Below are 16,391 nucleotides of genomic sequence, written 5' to 3'. Positions count from 1 at the left end.
GAACGCTGGCTCATGTTCAATTATATTCTAATGCTATATGATACCCATCGCTAGAACCCTCTCCCCCGCCTCTTGATGACTGGCTTCTTCACAGCTCCTTGCGTCACAAACTTCTTCCCGTCTGAGCCAATCTTCTTCTTCTTCTTCTGAGACCGCTCCTCCTCTGCGTGCTTCCGGTCCTCCTCTTTGCGTTTATCGTCAGCCATCTTGGCCTCAATCTCCATCTTCCGGTTGAACTCGACCTCGGTGATTCGCTTCTCCCTCACCGAGTATCCCTTCTCCTTGACCGAGTAAAAGACGCCTCCCAGGTCAGCCAGCCAGTGCGGGTCCACCGCCGTAACCGTTGACACGTAAACCTTGGAGGTGAGGATCAACTCGTGATACACGACGTAGTCGGGCGGGTGCCCGGCGTAGAGGGCACTGGTAGGATGTAACTGCACTCCAAGGTTCGTCCGTAGGTTGATGTACTCCCCTGAACCCTTGTACTTAGCGGCCTGATGATAGTATCCGGAGCAGATGCACTTCCGGACAATATCCCAGTCCATCCCGCAGCTCGTCAGTTCCATCTTCTGCATTCGAATGATATCCAAGAGCTGTTCGCGAATCTCCTTGGCTCGCCTCAACGACTTGGGGTGCAAAAAGTGCTTGACACACCAGCCATCTGAATAGCCATTGGCCTTCCAATTCGTGTAAACTTGGAGGTACGTCAAGTGATCAGACTCGTGCACCCAAAACTTTTCACGGGCAGCATCAGCCTCATCCTGTCTCTCCTTGGGCCGATAGAAGACGTTGGGGACTGAGAGCATGGACACGATCGTGATCATCTCCTCACTGCAGCCATACTCTTCTGCCGTAATAAGCAGCTTAGACAGAGATGGATCCATAGGGAAAGCGCTCATCTTCCTCCCTAGTTCTGTGAGCTCGCCAAGGTTGTCCAAGGCCCCGAGGGCCCAGAGATCAAACATCGAGGTCGTTATGGTGTCCTGGGGAGGGGGGTCCATAAAGTCAAAGTCCAAGAGGTCTTTGACACCTAGTGACTTGAGCATCAGGACTGTGTTGGCAAGGTTGGTGCGCTGGATTTCAGGAATCGTTTGCAAGTAGAGGTCTTCCTTGAACTCCTTCTCCGTGAATAGTCGGAACGCCTTTCCAGGCCCAGTTCGACCAGCACGACCCGAACGTTGCGAAGCATTCGCCTGCGAGATTGGTGTGATCTGGAGGGTATCCATACCAATCTTGGGGTTGTAGACTTTCATCTTGGAGTAGCCAGCATCCACCACGTACTTGATACCATCAACCGTCAGACTTGTCTCGGCAATGTTGGTGGCAACGATACACTTGCGTACACCGGGCGCAGCCTTGTCGAAAATCTTGGCCTGGAGATCTGCTGGCATCTGACTGTAAATGGGCAGGATGCTGAGCTTGGGCGGATCATTGAGCGCATCCAGTCGTTTCTGGATCAGCTCGCAGGTAATTTCAATATCTTCCTGACCCGTCATGAAAACCAAGATGTCGCCAGGGCCCATGGAGACGTGAATCGACAGTACCTGGTGGACAGCTTGGTCGACGTAATCCTCCACCGGAGACCGATGGAACATGACATCAACAGGAAACGTTCGACCGGGGATGATAAACTCGGGGGCGCCACCGAAGAAGTCCGAGAAACGCTTCGAGTTCATTGTGGCAGAGGTGACAATGAGCTTCAAATCGCGACGCCGTTGGAGAATCTTCTTAAACAGACCCATCAGGATATCCGTGTTCAGCGCACGCTCGTGCGCCTCGTCCATGATGACGCACGAGTATCTGTCCAGGTCGGGCTCATTGAGGGACTCTCGAAGAAGGACACCGTCTGTCATGTACTTGATGACCGTCTCCTTGCTGGTGCAGTCTTCGAAACGGATCGCATAACCGACGGTACTTCCGAGCTTCACCTCCATCTCTTCAGCCACTCGTTTCGCCACACTCATTGCCGCAACTCGACGTGGTTGTGTGCATCCGATCATGCCAGTGCTTCCGTATCCGTCCTCGTGGAGAAACTGGGTCAACTGGGTCGTCTTGCCCGAACCCGTTTCACCCACGCAGATGACCACCTGGTTCTCCCTGATGACGCGGAGGAGATCCTCGCGAACTGCAAAAGCAGGAAGGTATTCCCGCTGCTCCCGTAATGTCTTGCTCTGGCTGAAGTTACTTGCGCCGTCTGATTTCTTCATGTGCTCGCTGAACTTGTTGCCCTTGCGCTCATTGTGGTCGATATCATCCTCAGCCGGTACCGGTAACGCAGAGTCGCCATCCTCGTCCTTTGCCCCCATGATGTTTCCCAGTGTCGTACCGGTCATGCTTGTAGCTTCCTTGGCCTGTCGCTGTCGCTCTCGTTGCTGCCGTGCTTCCTTGACGACCTTGCTGCCCTTTCGACTGAATACAGCCATGTGACTCTGGGGGTCCTTTACCGCAGGGATTGGTTCAAGCTGCTTGGTGAAAATCGTCCTGCCGTCCAAGAATGGCGGTCGCAGATCATGCACCAGCAAATGGACTCGGGTTGTCTCGTCGTCGTCGAAATCGGCTGCCACGTCTCGTCGTTGCGCAACACCTGACTGGAGCATTCGGTTCGTCTCCCACGCATCATTTTCCCGCTGTCTCTGTTCCCGTCGGGCGTCGAACCGGCTCGACATCTTTTCGTGTTGTACTGATTCTTGTCGTTGTGTCTCCCATGTTGATTCGTAAGAGCCAAAGGGGTTATGGGTATCATCTCCAAACGTGTGGCCTCCAAATTCATCACCACCGTACCAGTCACGATCCAGTACTAACGAGTCTTCTTCGGTTGGTGCTGGTCCTTCAGGCTCCCGAGGAGGTGTAGGCGCGTACCGCGACTGCGCTCGAGGGGTTGAGCCGCGCGACGATCCATTTTGAAACCTTTGATGTGGGTGTGGGCGCGCGGAATCCAGCCGGCGCCTCTTTGGATTGGGATTGTATCCGTCGTATTCTCGATCGTCTGCCATTTTAGCGGTGGTGAAGTTTTGCGTTGTTGACCGGACAGTCTAGAAGACGAATCTCGTAACCAGAATCAAGCTGCCTAGGTGGTGAGATAAGATAAGGCGGAGATCACGTGCACCGGGACATCTCATAGAGGGTATGAATTGAGTTCCCTTCCACATGGATATCAGAAATCTGTTTATTTATACATCTTTAACTATCTATTTTTATGACTAGTCAAATGCGCGTACAGTATAATGACGATCAGTAGCTCGGTTGGTCGAAATAATTGCAAATAGGAAATACGATCTAAATACCCTGTACACCCACGCCATAGTCGGGATATACAACTTAGATGCGGGATGCCCACCCTTGCATAACAGTTGATGCTTGAGCAATATAGGTGATTCAAGTATTTAAATAATATTCTTTCTTGCTAGGTGGTAAAATCTCATATAGCACTTTTCGTCGCTGAGATCTGGACGACAGCGAAAAAGACACACGTTAAATCGTATGCTCAGTGCAAGGAAGTTGAAGATCGTCGACATTACCGAGTAGTCTTAAAGTAAAGTAACTATCATATAAGCTGAGCTCGCGAGCCCATCCAGACGGTAGTTAATGAATTTCAGCAACTGCCGGGCTCCTTGGTAGGTAGGTATTTGACCAATGTAACTCAACCTCCATAGAGGAGCCCAAGCGGATTTGCAAAATCCTTATCGATAAACCCCACCAAGAAATTTTTGGAGGAAATTTATCTGGAGCGCCCACCTTCGCACCGCAACTGGGCTTCATCAAGACCATCAGAAGATACCCCGACAGTCACAATGTCGTCCATGATCACAGCCTCGCAATGGGTCCCTAGGGGCTTCGCTGCGCCCTTCCCCAAGAAGTACACACTCGACGAGGCCGAGTTTGAGCGGATAGCGGAGCTCGCAAAGCTCCAGCTCGACGACGCCCAAGAAGACCTGGAGGAGGCGCAGGAGAGCGCTGCTAAAGATGGTGCCAAGGAGAAGGAGGAGGATGCAGACATGAAGGATGATGACGATAAGCCGGCCGAGAAGACAAAGTACGTAGCTCGAGAGACGACTGACGATACGGCAGACTAACAGAGGCGTCTAGGATTGACATTAACGACGATGACTTGAAGGAGTATGACCTGGAACATTATGACGACGACGACGAAGAAGAAGATAAGCCCGGCCAAGGCGAGGGCATGAGCATGTTTGGCAACATCAAATCGCTTGCCTACTACGAGTCGAATAAGGAGGACCCTTACATCACAATCGACGCCGACAAGTTGGACGAGGAAGAGGACCGGGAAGACCTCCAGATCCTGGCGACGGACAACCTGATTGTGTCGGCCAAGGTGGAAGATGAGATGGCTCACCTCGAGGTCTACGTCTACGAGGATGCCGCCGACAACCTCTACGTGCACCACGACATCATGCTCCCCGCCATCCCGCTGTGCGTCGAGTGGTTTGACATGCCCGTTAACAAGCCCGACGCGGAGAAGGATGCGACGGGCAACTTTGTGGCGGTCGGTACCATGGACCCGGATATCGAGATCTGGGACCTTGATACCATCGACTGCATGTACCCCAACGCCATCCTCGGCCAGGGGGGCAACGCCGAGGAGGAGAAAAAGCTCAAGAAGAAGAAGAAGAAGTCCAAGAAGGCCAATGACCAGTTCCACGTCGACGCGGTCCTCTCGCTGGCCGCCAACCGACAGCACCGTAACCTGCTGGCCTCTGCCTCGGCCGACAAGACGGTCAAGCTGTGGGATCTCAACACCACAAAGTGCGCCAAGTCGTACACCTACCACACTGACAAGGTGTGCTCCCTGGCGTGGCACGCGACCGAGGCGACCGTTTTGCTGAGCGGTAGCTACGATCGTACCGTGGTGGCGGCCGACATGCGCGCGCCGGACGCAAAGGCACCCCGATGGGGAGTCGAGAGCGACGTCGAGAACGTGCGGTGGGATCCCCACGACCCCAACTTCTTCTTCGTCTCGACCGAGAACGGTGTCATCCACTACCACGACATCCGAAATGCGCCGTCCGACCCGACGCACACCAAGGCGGTCTGGACGCTGCAGGCCCACGACGAGTCGGTCTCGTCGTTCGACATCAACCCCGTGGTCCCCGGGTACATGGCCACCGGCTCGACCGACAAGACGGTCAAGCTGTGGAACATCCAGCCGACTGGGCCGTCGGTCGTGGTCTCGCGCAACCTCGACGTCGGAAAGGTCTTTTCCACCACGTTCGCTCCCGATCCGGAGGTTGCGTTCCGTCTCGCCGTCGCCGGCAGCAAGGGCACAATGCACGTGTGGGATACCAGCACCAACGCGTCGGTGCGCAAGGCCTTTGCTCAGCGGGTGCCGGAGCAGAGCGGCAAGTCTGAGGACCGCCTAGTTGGTGTGAACAAGGACGATGACAGCTCGAGCGACGATGAGGGAGATGAGAAGGAGGATGATGATTCGATGGATGAGGATTAATCGAGAATCCGGCCATGCCGAAGAGGTGAATCAGGAAGAGAAGAAACCGATATCCCCGATCTGGATTGGAATCATGTCTCACTCGACCCCTATGGCGACCCTATTGGGCAATGTCTCTGGCCCATATCGAAGCCATGTCTTGCTCTTGGGGGGTCCCATAAACAACGAGCTTGGGGGAAACACACCGGCGTACAAGGACTGTTTCACAGCGGGAGGACTGGATGAATACAATGTGGACTAGATAGATTAGGCAAACGGGAACGGAAAAGTAACATCCTCAAACATCACAGCCCGTTTTGGGTCAACGGGGCGAAGCGCATAGCATAGGATTTGCCCCTGCAGGACAAGGCTGAATCAAGTGAACCTATGTACGCAAGTCTGGGAAGCCGTGCCAAACTGACTGTTCCGTGCCGTGATTGAGCAATTGATCATGATGCTCTTGTGGATGAGTCGGCTCATTAAAGATCGGACCCGATTGCGTCAAAGGCGCACAAAATAGGCCGGTGGCACTTGGCGCAACGCATCGTACGCTCACAGACACTTGTACTATCAAAAGTAGGTGGTGTAATTTGCCTTGCAAATGAGTCCTTGTGCGCTGCATCACAAGATCATGAGAGTGAGAGAGCTTGTGCCAAGGTCTGGTACCTGCATGGCATGGCCGTGCTGGGATGACGGTGGTGCATGATGGGTTCCAAGACACTCACTGAATTTGGCGGTTGAAGCTGTGGCCCTTCTTGACGTTCGTTAATCGACGGCGGAGGATCGTCCAACCCAAAAATACCACGAGATGGATGAGCAGGGGCCTCCTCCGGCTGATGGTCTCTTGTCTCCTCTCATATTAAGGCACCCCTGCCCAAAGGAGACGGGCGCGAAGCAGGGGTTTGGGAGGAACTGTAATGTGACCTTGTGTTGTTCATCGAGTAGTGCGCAGGCGTTGGCGTCAAGGTCTAATGAGTGATGAGTGATGATGAACTGGTCTATCAGGCTCTTTAGTCGTGTTCTTGCATCTCGTCACGTCCGGATCGCTTCCCAGGTCTCCAGCTGTCGCCTAGCCAGGCCCGCTTGCGCAGGCACAAGGGGACGTGTCCAGGGGCCTGAAACAGGAGGGACGGTAAGGGCGCTCGAGGCGTCGAGACAAGGATCCAATGAGCGAGGGACGGCTGTTTCTCGAGCGGGATCAGCCATGACCCGATGGCGGCGAACCTGGGCCTTGAGCGAGTGTGGAGAGAACGTGGACGAGCAGCTGGAGAAGGGGCCAACCACGGCCTGAAGAGGCCCTGTACCGTGACGGCCCTGAGGGACGCCTCAATCTCTCTCCGACGAGGCCATGTCACGGTTCGTCTTGCTTCCTCAATGGACCCAGGTTCCTTAATGAACGGGGTATCCTAGATGATCGGGGCGCGGCGTGGCTTCGTGGCGGGAGACGCGCCCGCACACACAACCCAGACGGTTCATCCCATCCGAAGACGATGGGATGGCATGCTCAAATCTCTAGCCAGTAATTGAGTTGCGGGCTTGATCAGGCCAGAAGCCAACTAGTGGGTCGCTGGAAGCAGAAATCAGGACGCAGGCCAGGGAAAGACAAACGTTTGCGGGTGCGTATCGTAGGGTTGTGCGCTGGCCAGCTGGGCTAGAGCAAGGACAACTCATCACCGCCCGTCCGCGTCAACCTACAGTACAGTGCATCTTGCGTCCGGTGAGCCAAGCTGTCAAAGAGAGTTGGGCGTCGACTGCAGTTGAGTGCTTGCAGGTTGCATCCATCCCTGGTGATTTTGGGCCAACGAATGTGACTCGGTAGATGGACTCTTGTTTCTTCTTCAGGCCCGCTCCAACGTTGGCGACTGGTTGGGTTGGCGTAGCGCGCGGGTCGGTGCAAGTCAGTGAGTGGTGGATGGATTGTGTGCAAGAGTTGGTGCGTGATGCTGGAGGGTTGTATTGAACGGTGAATGGGAGAGTAGGGTTCCTGGTGGGGGAGTCGCGTCCCCAACATCGAAAAAACGTGACTGTTGTTGATGGAGGGGAGGGTTGAACAAAAGGCCGCATCTAATCTGCACAGCACAACCCAGAACAAAGCCAACCTAGGGAGGACGGACCGGACCCAAAATGGCGAGAGGGGGGACAAAGCAAAGCCCAACGAGGGAGGCAAAAATAAGAAAATTGGAAAGAAGGACGAAAAAGACGCGGTGGGACCGCGATGGGCCGCATGGTGTAGTGCATGTTCTTGTGCTTTCGTCTTTGAATCTGTAAGTCGAAGCGCGTCTACCACGGCAATAGATTCTAGATACACACACACACACACACACATGCATTGTTTTGCAACGATTTACAGCTGACGCATTGCCGAGGGTGGCACAAAGAAACAAAGAGATACCGCCCCTGCACTGAATAATCCAGTCGGGCCACCAATCTTGCCATTCACAGCTGGGAAGAGACATCAGCTGGTTTTCTGTTGGCGCCGGCCGCGGGCTTTTCTCCTTCTCGCCCTAGGAGGAGGAGAAAGAGGAGCCGGCGGAAAGCCACTTCAGTGGAGCGAAGACCAGGGAGGGTACGAGAGATAACATGCCATTGGACAGAGGCCTGCATCTGTTCCACTCGCCTTGGAAAACCCACGTTGGCGCGGAGCCAGGATGTGTTGCTTTCTCGGAGCCTTAGCCAGGGGCGTCGGCATGGGTGGGAAGCCCTTCGGCCAACGAGGGCTCGCATGCGGGCAGGGGACAGGGACAGGGGTCCCTTGGATAAAAGCCTCCAAGGGGCGGCCTGGCCGTTGCAAGTTGGGAGAGAGTCAAGCCTTGAGTCGACTGAGCACTGAGCAGTCACCTCCGTCGACACTGAAAAAGGAAATGGTGCAAAGGATCCATATCTTTTGTTTCGTCCCCCCGTCCCCGCGTCCACACTCCTCGATCCTCTCTTTTTCTCTCCCTTCCATCCTCCAAACGCATCGCCTCTCCTTGCTGCGTCGAAAGGCCTCGTTTGTATCTTCGATTCTTTTGAAAGCGTCCGCCGATTCACGATCGCCACTCTCTCCGGTCGTGTCCGCCTCTCAGTGCGCTTGATTTATATCATTCTCTCATTATCACTCCCATTGGACGACTGCTTCGCCCACCTTTTTTCAGTGCTCGGTATATCCCCGTCGCAGGATCGATCGAACCTCCCGGATACCGACCGATACACACCGTTTCGACGTTGAACGTTCATTTACAACCAGTGCAAACCAGCTGTTATCACTGCAAAGACAGTGTCGAAGCTAAACCACTCTCCCTTTTCGGAAACCCGCAACTAGACGTCGCAATCCTGCTCTAGAAGTTGGAACTCTTACGCTCAAGGACTGGACTCCTTGTCTCACTACATATCCAACAAACCAAACCAAATACACCCTCGCACGACTCATTCGCAAACCTCACTCAACTGGCACCTGCTGGCAAAGATTTACTGCAAAATTGTAGCCTGTCCCTGTTGTCTTGAGTCAGTGCAACGACGCTCGAGCATCCCTCCATCACAAGACGCCTCGAAATTAATTCACCATTGGATGCAACTCGCCTCACCACCAGCATTTCCAAGTTGCATATAGCCCGCCAAACCGCCAAATTTCGCAACAGACAACTCAAGGAATAATAGTAGAAAATTTTCAAAATGTCGCTCTCTCGCGCCTTCACCACCCGCAAGAACAAGCTCAGCGGGCATCATGATCTTGCCGACATGACCAAGTCGCCTCAGCGCAGCAACTCGGCCCGCGACCGACACCACCTCCCGATTCTGCGCCACAAGATCTCTGGCCCCATCCAGCTCATTCACACCACCAACATGCTCTCCTACAACGCCCCCGACATCCCGCAAGCCCTCCGCAGCAAGTCTTCTCTCCGATCTGAAGACTCCAACTCTGAGGCGCCCTCGACTGCCGAATCGACACCGCCGACAAGCCCCGATGTCTCACCCGTGGAGGATTGCTCTGGCCCCGAGCCGAACCACCTGTCAACCTACTTCATGGTCTCAGACAACAAGCCCGTCGTGACGCTGCCCAAGATCGCTGAAGCTCCCGCCATCCCCAAGCGATCGCCCTCTCACACCAAGCAGAACTCATACGAGGCCATTGCCCGTCAACGATCCGTCTCGCGCATGTCCAAGGATTCTGAGCACTCCGTGTCGACAAAGGCCAGCTTCACCTTCTCACGATCATCCTCCACCTCGACCCGAGCCTCATCAGCCTCTTACGCCTCTGCCGGCCAGACCCAGAAACCTGCAGCAAAGCCTGCGCCCGCACCAGTGGCTGCCCCTGCTCCTCCGCCTTCCTTCCAGCAGCGAACTCCCCTTAAGGACTCACACCCGTTCGGTCAAGAGTTAGCACAGGTGACTGAGCTCGCCGAGGAGTACAGCGCCAAGACATCAAACACCAAGGACGACGAGGAGGACTTGAAATACATCAAGTCCAATGGCCTCCACAAATTCACCGCCGAAGACTACCTGGGCGATGTCCAAAGTCTCCTGTCCAGCTTCTTCCCAGAGGTGTCACACGCCAAGCCAACAACACCCCTATGGATCTAGACAACCCATGATTCACCACCGGCATGCCGGTTTCTCTATTCGGCTGTACATATTTGATAGACATCTTACGACCACGAAGAGGGTGCGGGGCGCAACAACAAAAAGTCCTGGGCAGGACGACGGTGGATGGATGAGCAAGGTACATAACTCGGGCGCTGTATACAGCGACATTTATTCTCTCCCTTGAAAAATTTCCTTTTTTTATGTCTGGTCTACCTTTGATGTGTTGGCTTTTGGAGGAAAGGAAAGGAAGGGAAGGGAAGGATTGGGAACGATGGATGGAATACCATTGATTGTGACCGACGCCTGGCTAGGCACTATTCCCTGGCTGGAGTCGGCGATGGGCGTTGAAACGGGAATGGGAATGGGAATACCTTTTTTCTTTTTTGATCGATTTTTTTGATCGACCGACTTGTTCATGATTGTGTATCTTATGATGTGGATACAGTACCGCTCTCTCTCTCACGCCATACACGGCAGAATTTCATTTCATTTCACTTGACTTTACTTTCTCTCGTTGCCGATTCCCGAATTGTGCAGGACTGCTCATGATCCATTCATTGATTACTGTGCTAACCTGCATGCATTTGTGCCATGAAACACCTTGAAACGGCCTATCACTCAGGAGATGTTATGCGGTGCATCTGCAAATAGATCCTTCGTCCGCCCTCCCTTACCCCCCCTTGTCATCCCGCAAGGAACACTGCAGGATCGGAAACACGTCTCGTTTACTAGAAACCGGCACTCAAATTAAACCAATATGAGGCTGGTGCTATTAAGCGGTTTCAACTAGCCGTCGTCGTCGTCACCCCGTTGTCGAAAAAAAAGGGACATGGACTGGAATTTAACTTGTGGATTTTTTGTCAGCCATGGCGTTTGGATTCTTCGAAAAAGAAGACGCCTCCTTTTTCCGTTTAGACTTTTTTTTTACCATGGAAAATTCGAAACGAGTTTATTTGAGACTAGGGGCTTGAACAGAGGAATGGGTCCCGACAACCCGGGTGGTGCTGTTGAGGAATGATGGATGTTGTTCTCGTCTCCTTCGAGAACGAGGCGCAATTGTCATCAAGAGCCTGATGAGAGTTTACGGGATTAACCGTTCTCTTGAATAGAGGCGATTGTAATCCAATGGCGCAGAATATTGACTTCAACACTATCTTCAATTCATCCCCTGTCTTGGTGTGATCCGTGATCTTGGTCATCTTACACATAGGGCTGGAACACGACCCATTTCCCTTCTCCAAACCACCTCGACAAGCCAGCTTGCAGCTCTCACAATGAAGGCAAGCCGCCTCAGCCAAGCAGCCATAGTGGCCGCCCTCCGCGGCCAGACCCTCAGAATACCAGACCTCAGAGCCGTCCTCCGCTCATGGCCGCGTGCCCATCTCAACCGCCACCACGCGCACATTACGCCCATTGTCGACAGCGCCATCGACCACATGGCAGTGACGTATCCGCTCGTCGCCAGCCGGAAGCGGGACGGCATCGCCCGTCTGACAGCTTTCTGGTACCCCCAGGCTCGCAAGACACAGCTCGAGACTTTGGCGCTGTACACGGCTTGGCTGGTTTGCTGGGATGACGCCGTGGATGCCAACGAGGGGGACCTGGCTGCCGACTTTGCTCGGGCTGAACGATGGAGATGTCAGACGCTTGACATGATTCGGAGGGCTTTGGAAATTGATGGGACGAATACGCATGTTGAAGAGCCAGCGTATGAGGACGATCCCATCAACCGCGTGTTTCAAGAGTTTGGGTCGCGCTTCTGCGAGACAGCACCGGTCGACCAACGTTGCCGCTTACACTACGAGATCCGGGCCTTCGTCACCGCGTGTGCAGCTGAGCAAAAGCTTCGCTTGGAACGTCGAATCCCCGATTTCAATTCCTATATGGATCTGCGGTTAGCCACCATCGGTGGCACAATGCTCTGCAGTCTCGTTCCATATGCCACAGATGAGCCATTGCCGGCAGCTCTGACCTCGGCGCCCGAGATCGGCCGGATGCGGCTACAGGCATGCATCCTCCTCAGCCTCTTGAACGATATGCTATCTCTCAAGAAGGAACTGCGAACCGACTGTGTCATCAACGCTGTTTCGGCGCTCGTTGAGCCGGGGGTAAGCCTGGACGAGATTGTGGCACAACTGGAGCAAAGGATGAAGACGGCAGTGAAGGAGTTTGATGAGGCAGCAGAAAGACTACTTCAGATGGCAGGACCTGATGAAGACTTGGCAGGTCTAGTCAGGAGGTATATTGATGGGTGCCGTGCAACTGTCACAGGCACATTGGAATTTACGTCTGTGTTCCTCATCCAATCTTGAAATAGGTGTGCTAACAAACTCTAGGCTGACATCCCCCAGATACAAGATTGCTAAACTCGTCCAACAAGATGGGTCATTAGAGATTATTCTTTGAGTACGCCATAATCCCATTGTCCATATACAAACAAAACCCATGAAATGCTGCCTCCTCCATTAACAACTCCGGGTGTTCCATGCATATCGCCGCAATCTTCTGTACAGCCTTCTATATACCAAATCTCCACACCATTATGTTTTATTCAAGGTCAGATACGCCTCTCAGCAGATAATATCTCACTGTCTTAGGGTCTGTGACGACACAGATTTCACGAGCTCAGTGATGGTGACAATCTTGTATCCCTGCCGCTTAAGCTCGGGAAGAACGATACGCAGCATGGGCAGTGTCCACGACCTTCGATCGTGGCAGATGATGATAGCACCTGGATGAGCCATGCTCAAGATGTGTTTGGCGTTGGTGTCTGGGTAAGGAATCTGAGGGTCGTGTGGATAAACACTCCCCAGCGTTATGCGAAAGCCCTGGTTTCCCAGCACATCACGCATTCGCCAGTTGAATAGGCCCGAGCCTGGACGGAAGTAGTTGTTGTCGAGGATCTTTCCATTGGCCGCGTACGCCTCTGTCAGCATCTCCTTGACCATGTGAACCTCCTTCAGCAGCTGCTCATTGCTGAGTGACCTCGAGGGCTCATCGTGCATGGCATGGTTGCCCAGCTCGTGGCCATTCTTGACCAGCTTGACCAGTTTATCCTTGCGACCCTCGACCTGGGAGCCTATGACAAAGAAGGTGGCGTGTGCATTGTTCTCCTGCAGAACCTGCATAATCTCGTCCGTGTGTGCGGAGGGCGCATCATCGATGGACAGGGCAATGATCTTTTGGTCGGTCGTCTCCTCGAAGAGAACGTCGGGATATTTCCTGCGTAGCCAGCCGATGAGGAAACGCGGAGGCTTGTAGATGCAGTATGCCGAGTAGAAGGGAAAGACCAGGAGGCCTACGAGGACGACGAGGGCGATGAGAGTCGCCATGCGGTTGCGCCTGACCCTTCGCCGGAGCTTGGTGGGCAGGCGGAAGAGGGAGAATCGGACCATTGGGGCATCTAGCAAGAGTTGCGGCAGCCGGAGGACCCACACACGAGAATGTGTAGCCCGCGCATGCTCCTCCCTGAGGCGTCGGTATGGGAGGAGAGGGAGGGAGGCTGTTGTTGGAGATGCAAGTTGAGCCTCGAGCGTGGTGTAGTGGAGGGGAGATGGAAAGAGGTTGAGTGAAAAGGGATGCGCCATGTTGGCTGCGGATGTGTCAGGTAAGTGGAGCCGCATGCACGTCGCTTGTACCTGCTTGCGCTTATGCACGGCGTCTGTCCTGACCAGTCAGACGAGAAGAGGTGGCGGGGGCCTCCCCTGAGTCTGTGCTGTCAAGCGCGAAAAAGTGGCTTCCCTGTGGGACCAAAAATACATGGGACTGTTTTGGCTGCATTGTCCGCTGTGATGTTTCTGAATTTTTTCATTCACTGGGCGACTTAAAAATCTCTTTAAATATCATAATGGTAAAAATATTTTCCGCTTTATTATCTTAGTGACGTGGTGCTTAATAAAATCTGTTTATGCTTGATTGTTCTTTAAATGTTTCTCTGATAATACTTTCAATCAAACTTGACCAGGGAAACAATGTTTCTACGTTCAGGAGGGCTCCGAATCAGGCCCGTGCACTGGGCTGAGACGCGCATTGCCCTGTGGCACAGGGAGGCGCCACGGAACCCACCTGCCACCCCTACCAGATTGGCGAGTAATTGAGGCGCGACGGCCCAAAAATGGCACAAACCTACCCCGGCTAGCTCGGCTCCCGGTGCGCGAGTGCGATCGGCATGTGGGGCATCCGCGCTTAAGCCACACCTTGCAAGGCAGATTATTGGGACGTTAGGCGATCGTGGTGTCTGGTGAATTGGCTTCGATCTGCCGCGCCGTGGCTGGTGTTTGGTGCTCGGGATGGCTGGGCTAATGTTGGTTCCCGTCAGGGGCGCTTGTTTGGGAATCATTTTGCGCGGTGTGGAGTTACCTCTTGCATACGGGCATCGAGATCTGGAGACAGGATGAATGGATGGCCCATCAGAACCTACCGAGACGTCTGAGACGACAAGAGATGGTCCGCAGCATCTGCGTTTGAACCGCTTGTATCATAGGGCAGACCAATAGGAGATTAATTATCGCCCGCCATCCTCTTAATCGAGAATCGCTTAAGCAAAAGCTTGGCTTCTATTCCACTATTCCATGCCAAGCCTAGTCTGAGGGAGCCCATCGATTCACCATGCAGATCAACCTCACGATGCGGATGGGATGAAAAATTTTGACTAGACGCCGGCTTTCTCGGAGGACAAGTTCCTCACGAGAACTAGACTTGAGTAAATCGGGCATGTTTGCGAAAGTAGAGGCTTCGGAATCAGATCGTGCTACTAAGCATGACGGCATCTTATCCATCCGATACAAGACACTCTCTGTTTCACAATAAGCTGAGCATGATGGATGCCCATAAAGTTTCAGAGGCAAAACATCTTCTGACTCTATGAACTATGTCCTGGGCAAACAATCACGCTCTGTGACATCCCACAACCTGCGGCCTGCGGGGGATGACCCTTCACCAGACCCTTGCCCTGTCGCTTCTCGCAACCAAAAAAACCATGCTTCTATGCCTATTCTGGAAACGCAGCTGACAGGCGCCTCGGCATGGTGCCGGGGTCGATCCCAGTCGCTACATCGCAGAGCATAGCACGGCCACACTTTCTTGCCAGGCCCAGCTCTCTGATTGGCCGCGTCAAAGGCCTCCCGGAATCCCCGCAGCGAATAGTAGCTTCAGCCACAGGCGCTGATGGGGCGCGAGCTTGGACAGGGAGCGGGTGCGAATGGATACCGTCACTAGACATGCCAGGGACAGAGAAACTGCGTGCAGCCATGGATTTGATAAATATGACGATCCCAGACGTGGTGTTGAAGATGCATCATCATTCGTGTCATTGTGTGTTTACTACTACACTTTGTTTCGTATCTCATCTGCGACAACTCACTACCAGCAACTCCCAGATCATCACAGCGATCATCAGCACTCAACCAGAGAACTCTCACCTACACCGTCCAATCAGATAACCCATTCCTTGACGGCAGTCATGGATCGCCGACAAGACTACAACAACTACCACCGCTCTTCGGAGAGCTCCCGGCAGTGGAGCGACGAGGCAGTCCGGGGCAGCTGGGACTCGAGTTTCCAGCGGGCCTCTGCAGTATCATCACCACCAGACCAGACCTCGTCGATGAGAAGGATAAGCCCGAACGCGTACGATAGACGGCAAAACATGGTCAACCAGTGGCTCGGTCAGCAGCAGTTTCAGCAGCACCCTCAGGAACCCACCGTGGCCATGGACGCTGCTTCGGACTTTACGACTCCCACAACCTCTCCTGCCATCAGCGACTCTGCAACCTTTACATCCCGAACTGGAGATTACTATCAGATGCACGCTACGACAAACGACTACCTGGCTCCCCCTTCAAGAAACTCGGTACCTTACCGACCCTATGACAACGGCGCTCCCTCCTCATCCCGAGACCCGGCACCTCGGACTATGGATTACCGCACCGTCGACTACCGTCAGACTGACTACCACCAGTCTGAAGACCAAGACCTGCGCGGGATAGGGGCATTTGCAAGCACAGACAGCTCTCGGTATGTTTCCAGCACGGGATATTAAAGATCAGCACTAACACGAACCATAGACGGAAAGTCAAGTACAAGCCACTGAGCAGCTGGCATGGCCTCTGGCTCCCTCCTCCCGAGTGATCGTCACACACCCACTTAACGATTCATTCCTAACGTTACTTCACTTCACATCAAAGCACCAAGAAGAAAAAAAAACAGATACACGGGTATGGCGCATTTCTTCTGTCAAGATTTACGATTCCTTTTCTCTCTCTTCTTCTCTCTTCTCTTCTTCTTCTTCTTCTTCTCTTCTCTCGCTTCCCACTTTTCACTTTGGGGCCGTGGTGGACTTGGGGGTTTACGGATAACCATGGGTTTCGGCGTTCATTCTTGGGAAAAA

At 53.7% G+C, this 16,391-nt stretch overlaps 6 protein-coding genes across 6 annotated transcripts; 4 read left to right on the top strand and 2 right to left on the bottom strand.

The window, feature by feature from the left end:
• Positions 1 to 50: 50 nt before the first annotated feature.
• On the bottom strand, positions 51 to 3,020 carry NCS57_00104200 (uncharacterized protein; the record flags this gene model as incomplete). The annotated part of the gene is made up of 1 exon (XM_053051116.1): positions 51 to 3,020. The coding sequence occupies exon 1, from the start codon at positions 2,991 to 2,993 to the stop codon at positions 51 to 53; it is 2,943 nt and encodes a 980-aa protein (XP_052919631.1). The 5' UTR covers positions 2,994 to 3,020.
• A 771-nt stretch (positions 3,021 to 3,791) lies between these two features.
• On the top strand, positions 3,792 to 5,461 carry NCS57_00104100 (uncharacterized protein; the record flags this gene model as incomplete). Its single annotated transcript, XM_053051115.1, has 2 exons — positions 3,792 to 4,033; positions 4,087 to 5,461. 2 exons carry the CDS (start codon positions 3,792 to 3,794, stop codon positions 5,459 to 5,461), a joined length of 1,617 nt encoding a protein of 538 aa, XP_052919630.1.
• A 3,630-nt stretch (positions 5,462 to 9,091) lies between these two features.
• NCS57_00104000 (uncharacterized protein) lies at positions 9,092 to 10,000 on the top strand (the record flags this gene model as incomplete). Its single annotated transcript, XM_053051114.1, has 1 exon — positions 9,092 to 10,000. The coding sequence occupies one exon, from the start codon at positions 9,092 to 9,094 to the stop codon at positions 9,998 to 10,000; it is 909 nt and encodes a 302-aa protein (XP_052919629.1).
• Positions 10,001 to 11,256: 1,256 nt separating this feature from the next.
• NCS57_00103900 (uncharacterized protein) lies at positions 11,257 to 12,315 on the top strand (the record flags this gene model as incomplete). The annotated part of the gene is made up of 1 exon (XM_053051113.1): positions 11,257 to 12,315. Exon 1 carries the CDS (start codon positions 11,278 to 11,280, stop codon positions 12,313 to 12,315), a length of 1,038 nt encoding a protein of 345 aa, XP_052919628.1. The 5' UTR covers positions 11,257 to 11,277.
• Positions 12,316 to 12,588: 273 nt separating this feature from the next.
• NCS57_00103800 (NodB-like proteiny domain-containing protein) lies at positions 12,589 to 13,590 on the bottom strand (the record flags this gene model as incomplete). Its single annotated transcript, XM_053051112.1, has 1 exon — positions 12,589 to 13,590. The coding sequence occupies one exon, from the start codon at positions 13,588 to 13,590 to the stop codon at positions 12,589 to 12,591; it is 1,002 nt and encodes a 333-aa protein (XP_052919627.1).
• A 1,727-nt stretch (positions 13,591 to 15,317) lies between these two features.
• Positions 15,318 to 16,132, top strand: NCS57_00103700 (uncharacterized protein; the record flags this gene model as incomplete). Its single annotated transcript, XM_053051111.1, has 2 exons — positions 15,318 to 16,018; positions 16,069 to 16,132. Exons 1-2 carry the CDS (start codon positions 15,465 to 15,467, stop codon positions 16,130 to 16,132), a joined length of 618 nt encoding a protein of 205 aa, XP_052919626.1. The 5' UTR covers positions 15,318 to 15,464.
• Between the last annotated feature and the right edge of the window lie 259 nt (positions 16,133 to 16,391).

Source organism: Fusarium keratoplasticum, chromosome 1 (genome assembly GCF_025433545.1).
Source record: "Fusarium keratoplasticum isolate Fu6.1 chromosome 1, whole genome shotgun sequence".
In the NCBI taxonomy this organism is placed as follows: domain Eukaryota; kingdom Fungi; phylum Ascomycota; class Sordariomycetes; order Hypocreales; family Nectriaceae; genus Fusarium; species Fusarium keratoplasticum.
This window is presented reverse-complemented; position numbering and strand designations above follow the sequence as displayed.